Source organism: Syngnathus scovelli, chromosome 4, assembly GCF_024217435.2.
Source record: "Syngnathus scovelli strain Florida chromosome 4, RoL_Ssco_1.2, whole genome shotgun sequence".
NCBI lineage: Eukaryota > Metazoa > Chordata > Actinopteri > Syngnathiformes > Syngnathidae > Syngnathus > Syngnathus scovelli.
In genome coordinates, this window is record NC_090850.1 from 10872838 (window position 1) to 10889456 (window position 16619).

Here is a 16619-nt window from a genome sequence, read left to right on the forward strand (position 1 = left end):
AAAAGTGATCGCTGATGTATCTTCGTGGGTTTCCATTTTCTGTTGAAGCAGATGTCATTTTATTTTTCTGTGCTTGGTCCAAAGGCTCCAAGAGATATGGTCAACCCCTCCTACGTGCACGTAGGAGTTAAGGCTTTACCTGACCTTATCTGGTGAGGGAAAAAGACGAGGATTTACTGTGTCAATGCTTGGACCAAACACGTGGAAAAAAACAAGACAGAGCTAAAGCTGAGAAGATTAACAGAATTTGCAAGAGCGACCTTATTTAAGAGCGTTGGGAGAGCCAAAGGATCATAAGCCGTTTTAGACATTTAGACATCAGGAGGACGTCCAAAGCGATAAAAGCCACTTCAAAAAGGTATGACTTTGGGCAAATGTGAAACTCGTGATGAAATTTGATCACATAATTGTGATCAAATAACTGCTCTGCCAATAGCGCATGGATGTTGTACATTTTTTGAAATTAATAATTGATGCTATATCTGTAACTCAGGGTTTTTGGACCTCTTGATAAATTTCTTTTATGCATCCAGATGTGGAAAATTCCAGTATGTTGAAAGTGAGCTCATGCTGATAGTTAGACAAAGGTTGACTTGATCATCGCATGCTCGAGAGAATGCTTGAAAGGTCAACAGATGCTGCTAGTATTTTCTTTAGATGCTCTCAGATATGTTCAGTATCAAATGAAGGACTGGTGGGGAGCCAGTTTGGAGACCAGAAATGTGGTTGAACCTTCTACAGGTCAAGGAACCATCAAAAATGGGATTTCCAATTTAGAGCAAATACGACTTGCTGGGTGGGGTTTCCAGCGGGAAAACACATCTGAGTAAACGAAATAATTTGTTTATTTGGTTTCAGATTGCTGAAATTGACTCCGAATTTTTGACATGATTGTTTTTATAATGTTATGCCTGATCCCCTCTCGTGGCAGACGCTTGTGCTCATCAGAGGATGCAGCTAGTTGTCATGGCAACAGTGCTGGCGCTGGCACTGGCAGGTACCGCTAAGCATTGCAGTTTAGGCTGCACCCCGCGAAACATCACCATCCCCGTGGAGAGCTGTGGCAGAACCGAATACGTCAACACCATCATATGCGAAGGACAGTGCTACAATGAGGTACTGCAAAGATCTAAATGTCACCGACAGTTAAGCCTGAGCTTGACTTTCTGTTTTAGAAAACTGTCACAAAATTACTGACAGGTATTAAAAACATGCTTTCGTCATTTTTAACATTCAAGCAGTTTCCCACAGCTGAGCGGCGGTTTGGAGGTGACCAGACACGCTATTGTGTGGGTTCAGTGCTCAATTACTCTCTCATAACCAGACTCTGCTGCCTGAGAGTAAGTAGCAATACCACTGCTAACATTCAGGGTCACAATTCTGACACAGTGTTATTGTGTACTGCACACTTGTGTTCTATACAATAGTGGATCCAATCTACTTTAATCCTCTATGAAATCTTTTTGGATTTCCTCAGCCCATTGGAGCATGTGAAACCGGTGAAATGACGCAGGCAAATAGAGAGTGTCTCAAAAGTGGCGTAGTTCTGCCACTAAAGTTGTTCTGTGTTTGTGACCTGTTTTTTTTTTTTTGTCCATCACGTCAGTCAATTTAAAGGACAATTTGAGTTGTTAGGTTTAGTTTTTAAAAGTTGTTTGAAGAACTGTTTTTATTCTTTGGCTTTTGATTTACTTTTGACTGTTATTGTTCTGCTACTGAATACTTTACTGTTTTCACTGTCTTAGTGGTTGTCACATTAGTATACGTATGTGAAGAACTTTGTTACAGCTGCAATTGTTGTACGTACATGAATATACTACAACTATACAAACAAAGTTGTATGTATTGTGTTCTGTAAGTGAATCGCATTTTACATCGGGATTTGTTCACATTTACGAGTTTAACATTGCAGTCAGATTCATAAAATGGTCATGTTTAATACATGAATCAAATTAAGTAAGCGGCTATTGGGTAGTTTCTGGCCTTTCTATGTAGAGTTTGCATCTTGTCGTTGTGTTGCCGCAGACTCTAGCTTGCTCCCACATTCCAAAAGCATTATTATTATTATTATTAAAGACCAAATAATAAAAGTGGGAATGTGAGGCTGAATGATTGTCTATACGTGCCCTGTGATTGGCTGGTGATCAGTTTTGGGTGTACTCTGCCTCTTGTCCCAAGTCATCTGGTTTAGCCTGCATCTCACCCAGGAGTCTTAAGTGGCATAGAAAATGGACGTTAAATTGATCACCTTTGTTCCAATGTCATCGTCTCCCATATGGGGAGTACTGCTTTGCAAACAACTGTAGGCTTTTCTTCTGTCCGCAGGATCCAGTCTACCTGTCTCCGGTGAAAGAGACCAAACAGAAAGTCTGCGATGGCAACTGGAGCTACGAAGTGAAATACATCAGAGGCTGTTCCGTGGGTGTCACCTACCCTGTGGCCAAAAGCTGCCAGTGTACTTCATGTAACGAAGACTACACAGATTGTGGACGTGTTCCTTGGGTCATGCCAAGCTGCTTTTGAAATTTGCTTTTTAGTTTCAATTAACATTGATACTGGGAAAGGTGTGTTTCCACATTCAAATGTGAAAAAAAAAAAGTTGATTGTTGCTTTGTGTAATTGATCACATAAATAAATGCCAATAACTTGTAGTTGTCATAAATCAGATTTTGATTTTGCATAGAATTATTTGACTCTTTGTTCAGATGTCATTTTGCATGACGTTGTGGGAGACCACATTTTTCTGTACGGTTACAGAACATGACTGACATCAGTGGACTTAAATCTTTTGGTTAAATTTCCATTGCTGAGGACTGCATTGATGTTCAATCATCTGAGGTTCATTTGAGCATATTTGGGGATAGACACTGGTTAGCACGTCCGCCTCACAGTTCAGAGGTTGCAGGCTTGATTCCATCTCCGGCCTTCCCTGTGGTGGAGTTTGCATGTTCTCCCCGTGCCTGTGTGGGTTTTCTCAGAGTAAACAGGTTACCTCCCACATCCTACACGCATGCTTGGTAGGCAGATTGAGCATTCCAAATTATCCATAGGCGTGAGTGCGTGTGAATAGTTGTTTGTCTCTGTGAGCCCTGCAACACCACCTTTAGTGCCAGCACTATTTATAGGCAGCAAGGACAAATGGGAGTAACAAACGTGTTTTGGCCATCATAAGATGACTGCATTCTCATACTCAATGTCATGAGCACAAGACTATTGAGGTCAAGGATGGACATCTTAAAAAAAAAAAAAGTGACACCACCACCACCAATTTAGAAAGTGTGTATTAAATTTATTCGTATGACTTGGCACAACAAAAAAGGTTTTCATAGGAATAAACAGAACAGGTTCAAAATTAAAGGAAGGCAAAGACAAATGAAATGAAAATCCTTATATTGTACAGTGTTTAATTCTGTGATGGACAGTAATGTATCATGATGACCACTTGTGTCCTTCATACGCCCAACATCTGGGTTAAGTTGAATTGTGTGAAGAAGCAAGATCTGGTTCCGCGCATCTTTTTATGGAGCCTTTTAGAACGAGTCCATCACTTATAGGCAAAAATATTAGGTACACTTAACGCCGGTTAATAAGATCCATTGTAAAAGCTCCAATATTATGCCCCTCTCGTGTAGTTAAAGGTAAAAGGCTAAGTATGATGTAATGCACTTCTACACCACTGTAGGCCACTACGCATGGAAACGTTTGTGACATTTCTTGTGTAGGATTGCATCTAAAGCTCCACTGGATCCCATTAGATTGTGGCCACGAAGTGTGAATACAGTTTATCTTGCTTTATTAAAAAGCAAATTTGTTGCGGATGATCTCTCCTCCCTCCACCTCCATCTGCTCATAAAGCCACTTCCTGTCACAGCGGCACTCAAATCCACACTTGCGTGAGCTGCAGTCGGAGCAGGGGTAGAAGCAACCCATGCAGTCCACATCCAAACAGTCGCACATGTCCTTGCCGTTGGACAGTAGTCGTCCTTTGCTATCGTAGACTCTGCTCTTGCCTCCAAGACTCTGCCTGCGGGAGACGTAGGAAAACCATGATACATCTGCTTCATTTTTTAAAATACTTCTACTTCAGTTTGGGTTTTTCTAATGAGAATATAGCTAGACACCCAGTCTTGGACGCATCGAGAATTAACCGCTGAGCTAAAAGTCTGTATTATTGATCAAATGATCAACGTACACCACTGCACTTAATACATTTATGTCAAGCGGGGAAATTGGGAGGAAGGGTTGGTGGAGCTTTACTTTTAACTTTATTTTGAGCAGGGTGCATTGTATTTGAAAAAAGAAAACACTGGTTTGGCAATAGTTCTATTATCTACACCCAGGGGTCTTACCTGTCAGAGAGTTTCCCACCGCGGCCACCTCGTCCACCCTAAAACAAGAATAAGCATCTTGAATTAACTTAAATCATGAAATAAAATACATGTGTTTCTAGCAGATGAAGCTGGTTACAGCTGGGTATGATGGATGGATGGATGGATGGATAGAGAAAAGAAAACTTACTCTTGCACTACCTCTCTTTTCTCTGCGTAGAATGGCCAAATCTCTCGCTTTGTCCCTCTCTGCCTGTGACCCCATGTTTGTGACACTGATATCCTTAGGAAGGGGCATCGATTGTCGTTTTCGTAGTTCAATCTATCAAATATTTTGAAGAGGTCATTTATTTTGCCACAATGGCAAGGAAGACTTCTTTGAGCATTGTGAGTGAGGAAGCGACATATTGCACTCAAACCTTTAAAGCGTCTTGCCCGTGAGGGAACAAGGACGGCACAGCATCCTCCCTCAGAAACTGTTTTCCATTGTAGTCCCTGAAGCAGTCAGGTGAAAAATGTTCTGAACACAGGCAGGTGTTGGCAGTTGGGATGAAGTTTCTCAACCCTAGACTCTGAACCCATCTGGCGGAGAGTGAAGGTTTGCTCAGTGGGAACCTGAGAGGAAGAAATTTTAATTTTTCAGAATAGTGTACCATTGCACCAGAGATTATGATTCAATAGGTTGTATTTGCCTTTGTTAAGTGGGGAAATAAAGCAAACTTATGCATGATGTACAACAACCTGTGACACAGCTCTGCCATAACAACAGCAGGTTTAAATGCCTGTTTCAAGGGGATTTATCCAGATTATCATTTTATTTTTTATTTTTAAAAAAAAATGATATTCCTCATTTATTTTCAGGACAACGTGCTGTGTTTTTGCTTTGAGTTCAAAATACAATGTCTGTGAATTAAATGTTCAACTTAAGGAGATGGACACAAAGTGACATTTACTATTATATTTAGGCATTTGTCACATACTTTACTTTCGGACCGTGATCTATGCTCTTGTATCGCAGAAATACATTTTACAGAAAGATGTCAGTTTGGTTGACTACTCAATTCAAAACATCAGATAAACAAATATGGAGTGTACGGGTTGACGATCGGGTTGTTAGGACAACTGGTACTGATGTTAGTCTTGTGCAGTTGCGTAGCTGTGTTATCTCAGGTTGAACAAGTATGATCGAGTGATTATATGAAAAGATTATGTGCCGATTTGTCACGACATAGTTGAAACGTTAATGTAGAAACAAAGTGCGCGTCTACCTCATTAAAAGTGGACTTACCGATAAAATCGTATGTCCGACCCCTTCACAAACTTATTGTTGCATCCCAATGACGCGCATGTGACGGGCATGATGTCGTTGCACCCAAATCGATGTGAAAGAAACGGGTTTGATTGTGCACAGAGACTTGTGTTTGCAGGTCTCCGAATTGCGCATAATGTCGGATTCTTCCGGGTTCCGCCAGCGAATAAATGTGTATCAACCACGCAACAGCGGCCTCTAGAGGGATTTTTGTCTGCCATCTGACGACATTGTTTCGGACTTGTAAATTGTACCGTACTTTTTCTTAATATTACTCTTGACAACATAATTGAGAAGTGTCTATTTGTATGAGAAAAGGCAAATAGTTCATAAAAAAGCAAAGACAAATGTATTTGTATCATAGAATGTGCAGCAGGTTTAAAAAAATTGGTGTGTTTATTCATTTCTAAATTGGTGTATTATTTATTCATTTTCGAGTGGGATGACCTTTTTCATTTTACATTTTTTATTACATCAGTGCAATTGACATAGTTAAACTCACATTTATGAAACAGAGAAACATAAAGACTTATCAGAACGACACATCCAATTTAATATCCAAATAACTTTTTGTTTCTTTATGTGATATTTTAATTGCTTGAGATTATGATTAGTTAGTTTTTGTTATAGCTCTTTTATAATGTTACATTCGAAATTTTGTATTGATTTCGCTCTGTGTAAAGTGAATCTATACTTGAACTACTTAAATTACAATTCCCACGATACTCAAATGTTTTCACATTATAGCTGTTTTTATTCGAACAGATGAGGTTATTTGCAGCCATAAACTGCTCTGTTGATGTTTTTATCCGGTGAATATGAATGAGTTATCTTCACTTCCGGTCTTCTTGGGCCTCCGCATCATATGATGCAATTACGTTACGATAGCAAACATGCTAACTGGCTAGCTACGGTTGTCAAAATCGCTGTCAGTAAACACAAACGCCCGGTGTAACCTCAGTAAAAGAAGTGACAGACTCGCAAACCACCAGGCAAGTTTACAAATGTTCGCTTTAATCGTGTTTTCATTTGTCGCCCAGGGAGCACGAAGTTAGCCAAGTTGAGGTGTTACGAGAGAGTTCCTTTCGAATGCGGGTCGCTAACCTCCAGAATTGTTTTTGTTTAGCTTACCCATCAAAATGATGTCGTTGGCGTTGTGTTTCCTATTCAGACTAATTATCGATTATTTTAAGATCGGTGTCATAATTCGTGACAGCACCTTTAACACCTTTGTCAGCATTTGTTGGCTCGAAAGCTAACGCCCTTGCTGTGTTTTATTTTTATGATGCTTAACATCGGATTAATTTCACTAGGATTGCTAACTTTGTAATGCTAACATCGACACGTTCTTTTAGTATGTCATAGTAGAACTTATTCGGAGTTTTGTTAGGTAACGATCCATTGTTGACAAAGGCCTACCCTCACTCTGCACGATTACCTCCGTGCAATTGTAATAGAAATGTTCCAAACAAAACAGTAATATATTATTTAGATGACACATACTCTATATCTATTAAATCAACTCAAACTTCGGACTATAATATTAACCAGGGACAGTTCTGCCTTCAATTTTAGCTTGAATGTTTTGTTCCGTTGAAGTTAATTGCGTTTGGATTAGTTGAATGAATTATATCGAAACGAATGTTGGTCTGCTCGCCTGGGAAAAGAGTTTATAATTTTTTTCCAAAGTTTGTTGTAATCCCTCACACAGGAACATATAAAGCTGTAGATTGATGACTCAACAATCAGGCACAACAAAGCCTTGGATTCTGAAGAATTTGGCCCAAATTACATAGGTTTTATATAAAAATAATGAAAACAAAGATAGTTTACTGTCAACTGAAGCAAGTTGGCCAGCCACTAAGTGATTTTTATGTGTGTACGAAACGAAATGTTGTGACTGGAGAAAATCGGATAAAACCAAACATTGTCATATGAGACCTATTACGCTTCTTTAAGATGGCGTGATGGAATATTACTGCATGATTTTCTCCAATTTGACAGGCTCAAAAGTAATAGGACATAATTGGCTCGTAAAAAAGTTGCAGTCCTTGTGATTGTCCAAATTCTGTACTGTACCTTTGGACTGAAGTGACTGTAAAGCTATTTGTTTTTTTTAAATATATTTGTGCCTATTTGTGTTCTATTTTGTCACATAAGAGACATGCTACAATTTCCTCAAACTGCTATGTTGAGTCATCATCCCAAAATATTTTATGTTAATATTTTGTTTCGTTATTCAAGCCCCATTTGCTGGTCAGAGAAGTGAAAACATTTCAGAGTATGTGAAAGGGTGTGTACAAATGATGTACTTCTTCTTCTAGGAGTATTTGTGGGAACTTTGATTCATTTATGGACGACCCGCCCTCGTGAAAGCCCTGATTCTTTGCTTTCACTCGCAGATGATGCTGAGTATGGTGGTTGTCCACTTTTGCTTCACCAAAGGGTGTGACACCTGAAACTTGCACTTGCTTCACAGACTCTTTAGTAGTTTAGCCTGGAGAACTTGTTTCCATTCCGATGAGTTTGCAAGTGTTTGACATTAGTTGGTTGTTTAATGACCGTATGTGACAATTTACTTACTATTGATGAGACTGCAACCTATTGAAAATGCCTCTGACATTTTGACGCAGTTTATTGTGCTGTTCAGAATATGCAGCAATCGTGCACTCATGCAACTCTTGGCTCAACATGTTAGGTTTTGACTTGGGTTAAATATTTGCACTTGGTACAGAAACGTGCCCAAATGACATGACAATTACTCCCTCCCAAAAAAACTGCAAATGAACTCTAGTGGGTTGAATATTGCTCCAATATTTGAAAATAAACTCAGTTATTTGTGCTTGACTCCAGTAGATCTCACTAAGTTATTTGTCTGACATCATAATTAGTCAGTATTGTCACATTCATCAGCCTTTTATTTAATTGTTTTATTTGAAATGTTTAATTCCCAGTACTCTATGAAAACAAAAGGTGACTGACCGATAAGATGCAGTGGACATTGGACTTGAACAGAAAATCAGTGTAAGGATGGCAGGTCACAGGATGTTTTATAAGCAAGAACGGTGAGTTTTTTTCCCCCCCTCATTAAACGTTCCATATCGGTTAAAAGTATTGTGCTTGAACTAAAAACCGATTAAAACATATCACATTGTTTTGTGGATTAACATTGTCAGACATTTTATGAGTGAACTGGATTTCAGGCAGGTGAGCTTTGTTTTCGTTTGCTGGCTGAACACAGTCGGGGGGTTCGCGAAGGGTGCTCATCATTTGTCGTCTGCTATGTCTTTGTAAAATAGGAAAGGACTGGAGCACTGCTGGGGATTGAAGAGCCATGCAAGTGACCAATAGTGACCTCTTGTGTTCCCTCCCCCTTCCCTTACCCTGTTTTCCCTCTTGTCTCCCACAGCGCTTTGTAGGAAGGAACTCATCTTCTCCCTTTCTCTTATCAAGTCAGCGAAATTGAGCGCAATAAATTGCAGGGCACTGACACCTTCAAGCCTCTTCAGTCAAAAAAGTCCTCTATTGGCACAACCATCTTTGACTGGCTGAGACCATGATGGACTTGCAAGCAAAATAAGATATCAGCATCAGAGGTAGGGTCATTTTAGCAAGCTTATGTGTCCTGATCTGTCAAAATGTCATGTTTTGGAGATTTTTTTTTTTCTACTTTAGTATTCATCAAACACAGTGTTTTGCCAGACTCTTGAAAGTGTTTCAGATTCGTGCGGTGCAGAAAATAATGATGTTTGACTTCTAACATGATCTATTGCTTAGAAGGGTTTGTTTAGCTGTGCGAGTGTAGACATGACAAAACAAGGTCTGGCCCAGAACACATCGCTGCTTGTAAATTGTCTTGGGCTTTTGTGAAGTCTTCTAGTGAAATCCAGCGTGATGATTTGAAATAAACAGTTATTGTTTATTGCAAATTATTTTTATGTCTTCGATACCAGGCCCAGGAATAGGGAAAAAATACTCTTACGTAAGGAATTTAATTCAGCAAAAAATATTATTTAATATCTTCAAATAAAGCCATCTACATATGTGCTTTGTAGTTTTGCTATTACCTAATTATTTTTATAATCTTATTTAAAAATTGGTCTAGTCCGAGCCAATCGTGCAAATCATAGTCAGACAGTTTATACTATATTTCTTATTGTAACATTTAAATGAGTAACATTTTTCATATACTTGGAAGCTTGGTTCAAAATAGCAAAGTGTCCTGTCTGGGTCTGCTGATAGAGTTTCCTGAATCCATCTATAGGTGGCACATGACATACTTTCATTTCTGCTTTTCCGCATGCTTTTGCTTTATAATTGTGTTTAAAGATGATCTCAATTTGGGTGGTGGTTTAGAGCGCTGCGCCCCAGCCACATTTTACTTAAATACGCCCTTGAACAACTAGCACAATATATTGTACGGCTGTTATTGTATTGTCATTCTTACTCCGCTCTGCTTTTTTTCTTTTTTCATCTTTTCACATAGGTAAATAGATTTCGTTATGACAACCAGCTGTACAGAAGATGTCAACGCTGCCTGTGACTGATATCCCAGATGTTGGTCATGGTAAGATATTTGTCCTTAATTTTTGGGCTTGGATTAAATAGCATTGTGATCAATTGTGAAACATAAAATAATAGTAAGAAACCAAATTTAACTGCATTATACTCTAGATCAGGGATGAGCGACTTAAAGGCTAAGGGAGGGCACACATTTCTGCTGGGGGGGCACATAACACCACACACTTCTTGATCAGATGTAGTAGTTAAATCAAGCGGTCGCAAGTCATTTGCTCATCCTTGGTCTTCATTATGACATTTTTCCCAAAATTATTATTTGATGCAAAAAAATAACACAAGTTTTGTCCCACTGGTCAGACGAGAGTAAAGTTTTTGACGGAGCTGCGGAACTGCAACTTCATTGCATGGTGGAGAGCAATGGCAGCATGGCAATGAAGCACGAAAGCCTGCTCTCTCTTGGTGACCTCTCCCAACCAGATGACTTCCCTGCCTCATCTCATAATGGCCCAACTCCCACTGGGATTAGCAGTCCTTTGCCAGTCGAGCTGAGTGACACTAAGCCCGATGTGGGCGACACAGCCACCAGCACAGGTGAAAAATGACTTGTGAAAAATCGTTCCTCTATACAGCTTTTAGCCATTGTCAAAAATCGTTCCTCTATACAGCTTTTAGCCATTGTTCAGTCAGTTCTGATTATTTTATCTTTTACATTGATTTGAATTCAGAGACTATTTAATATCTTTTATAAAATTGAATAGCCAACCGTCATTAGTACTGCAAAATGGAAGGGTTGAGTTGCATGTTACTCAATAAAAAGTCTACATTAAAAGATTAATACACCAACGCTCAGGCAAACAGAGAAAAGAGTTGTCACTGCTGTTTTTAAATATTAAGTGTGTTAATCCTGTAATATGTAGTTTTAGCAGAGTCTCAGTCGAGTGTAAAAAAAGGGTTGCATTTCTTTTTCTATAATTTTCAATTACACCCTAAGTAGATGTTTTGTTTGTTAAAATGAGCTGCTTTTCACCTCTATTTTACGTACATGTTGTATAGATGGTCAGCCGGTAAAGAGAAAAAAGGGTCCCGCCCCGAAGATGCTGGGAAATGAGGTGTGCAGCGTATGCGGTGACAAAGCCTCCGGATTCCACTACAATGTGCTTAGCTGCGAAGGCTGCAAGGGCTTTTTTCGACGTAGTGTCATTAAAAGTGCCCAGTACTCCTGCAAGAACAACCAACGGTGTGAAATGGACATGTACATGCGGCGCAAGTGCCAGCAGTGCCGCCTGCGCAAGTGTCGTGAGGCAGGCATGCTAGAGCAGTGTGAGTGTTTCAATTTCACTGCGTTGTGTCTAGTATTTTCAGCCATTTGATTGTGTACTACTTGCAAACTCTGTCCTCTCTGGCACACAGGTGTGCTTTCTGAGGAGCAAATCCGTCTGAAGAAGATGAAAAAGCAGCATGATGAAGAGACGGCCCGCTCGTCCGCAGTGGTTACTCCCACTCCTCCGCAGGAAGTAGCTTCACTGGATCCTCAGCAGCAGGAAATGATTGAGAAGCTGGTGGCCATGCAGAAGCAATGCAACAAGAGATCCTTTCTTGATAGACCAAAAGTGACAGTAAGTTGGTATCTTAGTATTTTATTGAAGCAGCTTAATTCGTTCTTCCGTCCTTTTCCCCACTTAAGCTTCACTCACATCCGACAGTACTTGTTTTCTATGGGAAATTAACATGTAGTGACACCTGCTTGTCCAAAACCAGGCAGGTACATTGTTAGTGAGCCTTAACTTGATGTTTAAAATAGCTCTCTAGTCCAGTGCTTCTCAATTATTCTCTTTCAGTCGCTTTTCTCCTCTTTCTCATTATGTATTTACAGTACAGGGAAATATTTGAATAACGAAAATGTAAATGTCATACTCTGATCATCACACTGATGCTATCAAACCAATATTATAGCTAAAATGCCATTATTAGAGTGTGCATGTCCACCGAACCACGAGTACGCGGGGCTCCACTGTATAAGCACGTGGGTGTGCATATGACTAAGCATGGTGACTATGTTTGTGTGTGTCTTACAAATAACAACCACAGCCATGGCCGCAGAATCAAGATCTACAAAATCGAGAAGTGCGTCAGCAGCGTTTTGCCCACTTCACTGAGCTGGCGATCATGTCGGTCCAGGAGATTGTGGATTTTGCCAAGCAGCTTCCTGGATTTTTAGAGCTCACGAGAGAGGACCAGATTGCTCTATTGAAGACGTCAACCATAGAAGTTTGTTATGTTTCTACTTTCAATGTTGTTGCTGTAGCGCCAAGTATTGACACGTTCACTTTTGCTCTGGCAACACGACATCACCTGTATTTTAATTCACCCATTTGTGTCACACACACAAAAACAAATCATTTTCTTCTTTCGTGACCACGTAGGGTTTACAGATAAAAAACTTTACAATTCATACTGGCTTCTATAGGGGAATTGTCTGTCTCCATAATGCTGTGAATCATAGTCCTCCCCAGTGTGTTGACTTTGTGTGTACAATACGAAACGAACAACGATGTTTGTCTTCGTCAGATTATGCTGCTGGAGACATCTCGTCGATACAACCCTGCCATTGACAGCATTACATTTCTAAAGGATTTTAGCTACAATAAGGAGGATTTTGCAAAAGCAGGTACTTTTTATTGTGCAATAGGTTTTATTGTAAATTAAGCCATTACTCAATTAAAGGCAAAAATATCCAAATTAAGATACAATGTTGTTACTTAGCTCAGACAGGTGTGTCACCGCAACATTATTAACATAGCATTATTTGAAAGCGACAAATCATATTTTTAATCATTTTTTCATATCTCTCTGTTCTCAATAGGCCTTCAGTTTGAGTTCATTAATCCCATCTTTGAGTTTTCTAAAGGAATGAATGACTTGCAGCTGGATGAAGCTGAGTACGCACTGCTGATTGCCATCAACATATTTTCTGCAGGTCAGATTTCACCCCGACCGATGATTGTTAATGTTAATGATCGTTTTTTTTATTAATTTTAAGATACTGAAGGGATGTCTCATATGTTGTTTTCTGTCTGTTAAAGAGATGTTTGTTGTGCTCTTACAATTTTTCAGATCGGCCAAATGTGCAAGATCATGATCTTGTGGAAAGGCTGCAACAACCTTATGTTGACGCCCTGCGCTCTTATATCACGATAAAGAGACCAAATGTAAGTACCCACTCGTTGATATAACCTCTTCTCTTATTACCCACAGTGTGTCAACATGACTTTGTTGTTTGTCATACCGACAAGCACATCGGGGTCATGACCGGAGTAACTTTTGAAGGCATTGGATTCAGCGATACTAACCTCTTAGTCATCAATTAATTGTATCTTTTGATTTGTTTTCTCAGGATCACTTGATGTTTCCACGCATGCTGATGAAGCTGGTGAGCCTTCGTACACTGAGCAGCGTGCACTCTGAACAGGTTTTTGCCCTTCGTCTCCAGGACAAAAAGCTTCCCCCGCTGCTCTCTGAAATCTGGGATGTCACTGAATGACTGCAGTCCTAATATCACACTCCTTGGCATGTTCAATCTTGACTCGGACGTGGCACCAGTAACAGGCTTGAACCTGTCTCATCTGGTCATGGACGACTTGCCGCATTGAGCTGTTGGGCTTTTTTTGGGGAGCGTCTCAATGCCTTTTGCTCTCAGAGTCTGAAATGGTTTGTATTCAGAAGGATTTTTTTCTCTTAAGGCCTGTTCTTCCTTTTTGTGGATGTTGGCATGGTTTTGCCAACATGAAATGCCGGCTAATGGTTTGAATTATTTTTTCTGATTCAATAATGTGTTAAGAGTGCGGTTCGATTCTTTTACAGTCTGAATGCTCTTGGCGTATAACTGCTCTCGCTTCATGTCATAATTCTAGCCATGCTTTCAAATTAATTTATTCAGTAGTCTTGCCATCAATGAATTGGAAGTTTTGTTAGACGTGACCTTCTGCTGCAGTTTACGTTGATGGTTTTACATCCAAGTATAAAAAATGTTTGCATACATTTTGAGGCTTTTCATTACAGAGAACAAAGTAAGTGTAGTTTCTCAGGTAAACTAATGTGAAGTAGAGGCATCTTTTTTTTTAGATCACTCGAGTGCCCAAAGGGATCCTTTTTATCAATACTGATGCACACAAATTATTTATTTTCATAAGATGTGTGTGGAGTGCACAAGTATCCACAAGATTGTACAATTAAATACTAACCCTTAATAATAGCAATCTATACATGGTAAGAGGTGTCGTCTAAGGGAACAAAGGTGTGGAAGAAATAGATTTCATACATGTTGGATTGGTGGTACTCGTACTACTGCCTAAAATTCCTTCATGCTAAGAAATGTCAAATGTAGAATAAAATTAAATTACCACTTTTGTCATGAAATATGAGATATGTTTATTTCCTCACAGAGGAAAGGTTGATCATAAATGTTATTCCACATACTCGAGGATACGGCGGGTGTACAAACACATTTGTCAACACCTACTGGTAAGATCTCATAACTTTATTAGGTGTGTGAAATAAGGACAGCAACCGGACTTTAGTTAGTATGACTACTAACTTGCATGCGTTTAATTCCTCTCATGCAATAAAAAAAATTACATGAAGCAAAAATAAATCATAGGCTATAAATTTAAACGTGTTTATTTTTACGATTTTGGTGGGTTTTATATTCTTCAGGAAACTGAGTCAGCGATCACCTTTTTGCACTGTTTTAATTGTCAACTGTATTCACATTAATCTCTACATTACTGTAACTGTTGTTTCATGGCAAATGCCAGCAACCATTTCACATTGTATTTCATACAACAGTGGTAATTACTTTTTTCTGACCTTTTACGATACTTAGCTATAATTTGTGATGATTTGAGTAATAAAAAGACATTTACTTTTCACATACGCACACAACACTTTGCAACACTTGCAGTAAAAGAGGCACTGTATTTCTCAATTGTAACAGGCAGGCCTGCTTTGGCTCTGCAATTAAGCTGGATGTTTTTTGAATGACTTTAATTTCTTATTGTATTAGATTTTTTTTAAATGATCTCCCAGATGGCCGAGATGTTAATAGCTTTTTTCCATAGCAGACATTTGTGCTTATCACAGTGAGAAAAGCACAGATATTTCAAATATAATAAACAACTGATGACTATGTTTTATTCAGGATCGCTGGCAAGCTTACAAAGTAATTAGCTGCAATTTAAGTGGCACGGTACAATGTGCAATTCATAATCATGAATTTAACTGCGTTAAAGGTCTTAAATTGCATCTGTCCAATACTTAGGGAGTAAATGTTTGTCTTACAAACTTCAACAAATCAGAAGAAAACCGTACTATTAATCAACTTTTTCAATCAAATTATTCATTGCTCATTTAATTTGCTTGGTTGCATTTGACATTTAATTGATAATATGTAAAAGAAATGTATTAAATTATCAAATGCTTGATTTAAGCCAGTGGATAATTGACATATACTCCTGATGTCTTTGGTGTCTGTCATTTAAAGTAGTCTGTTTGGTTATTCTAAATGAAGCAAAATTGTCCTCAAAAAATACATTTGTTTGGCTTAAGTACTGACTGCGTATCAAATTGTGCTGTTTAAAATGTCATCTCTAATCTTGTTACGGTTTTTCTGTCTTTAAAAAGTGTGTGTGTGTGTGTGTGTGTACATATATTTATATATACACATACATACACACGCGTAAAGAGTTATATCTATATACAATTATATTTTAATACATGTAAGCCCTGAGAATCCTCTGTTTTGTATGTAAATTAAATTAAAGCTGTAGTATGACTGCTTGGAACCGGAATCATATTTTTGGGTAGTCATCCATCCATCCATCCATCCATCCATCCATCCATCCATCCATCCATCCATCCATCCATCCATCCATCCATCCATCCATCCATCCATCCATCCATCCATCCATCCATCCATCCATCCCACATGCTACGTGGACAAAACCTTGTTAAAAACAATGACTTGGACATATGTAAAGTGAAGATACACGTGGTGTTTTTGGACTTTATTTGTATATTAGTGTTAACGTCTTTATACATAATGAGGTCATTGCTAATTGTAACTGGAAAGAGTTGAAAATAGGCCCAATGCAGGTGAGCATGAAAAATAGTTTATGGCATACAGTACAAATACATCTTTATTTATACAGCAGCACTGTCTTTTATATTGGTCAGGTCTGCACCTGAAAATTTTATTTACTGTGGACTGACAGTGACATGACTGTTGCGCTAGGCTCAGGTAACGACCTGACTCGGATTGCGACCGTCGCATGACTAAACTCAGAAAACAGCTGAAACATGTTTGCCCTGAGCAAATCCAAGCCCCCCCTAAAAAAGCCTATTGACGCCACTGCTCCGAGGTATATCAGTGTAAAATTGCATTGCACCATCCGGTTTTTTTTTTT

General features: G+C 39.0%; 3 protein-coding genes across 4 annotated transcripts; 2 read left to right on the top strand and 1 right to left on the bottom strand.

Annotated features, from left to right (window-relative positions):
* The first annotated feature begins 224 nt into the window (after positions 1-224).
* fshb (follicle stimulating hormone subunit beta) lies at positions 225-3448 on the top strand. Its single transcript, XM_049718500.1, has 3 exons — positions 225-358; positions 932-1116; positions 2326-3448. The coding sequence occupies exons 2-3, from the start codon at positions 952-954 to the stop codon at positions 2521-2523; spliced, it is 363 nt and encodes a 120-aa protein (XP_049574457.1). The 5' UTR covers positions 225-358; positions 932-951; the 3' UTR covers positions 2524-3448.
* Positions 3269-5800, bottom strand: arl14ep (ADP-ribosylation factor-like 14 effector protein). The gene is made up of 5 exons (XM_049718498.1): positions 5617-5800; positions 4748-4943; positions 4519-4650; positions 4350-4387; positions 3269-4024 (listed from the first exon to the last, which is right to left on the bottom strand). The coding sequence occupies exons 1-5, from the start codon at positions 5685-5687 to the stop codon at positions 3796-3798; spliced, it is 666 nt and encodes a 221-aa protein (XP_049574455.1). The 5' UTR covers positions 5688-5800; the 3' UTR covers positions 3269-3795.
* Positions 5801-6462: 662 nt separating this feature from the next.
* Positions 6463-15998, top strand: nr1h3 (nuclear receptor subfamily 1, group H, member 3). 2 transcript variants are annotated; one of them, XM_049718141.2, is made up of 12 exons: positions 6467-6629; positions 8592-8702; positions 9047-9233; positions 10124-10204; positions 10516-10749; positions 11212-11478; positions 11569-11774; positions 12247-12426; positions 12727-12826; positions 13022-13135; positions 13273-13367; positions 13553-15998. In XM_049718141.2, the coding sequence occupies exons 4-12, from the start codon at positions 10162-10164 to the stop codon at positions 13697-13699; spliced, it is 1386 nt and encodes a 461-aa protein (XP_049574098.1). In that variant the 5' UTR covers positions 6467-6629; positions 8592-8702; positions 9047-9233; positions 10124-10161; the 3' UTR covers positions 13700-15998. The 2 variants fall into 2 exon arrangements, with proteins under 2 accessions (XP_068506565.1, XP_049574098.1); XM_068650464.1 differs by lacking the exon at positions 8592-8702 and having other exon boundaries at positions 6463-6629.
* Positions 15999-16619: the final 621 nt, after the last annotated feature.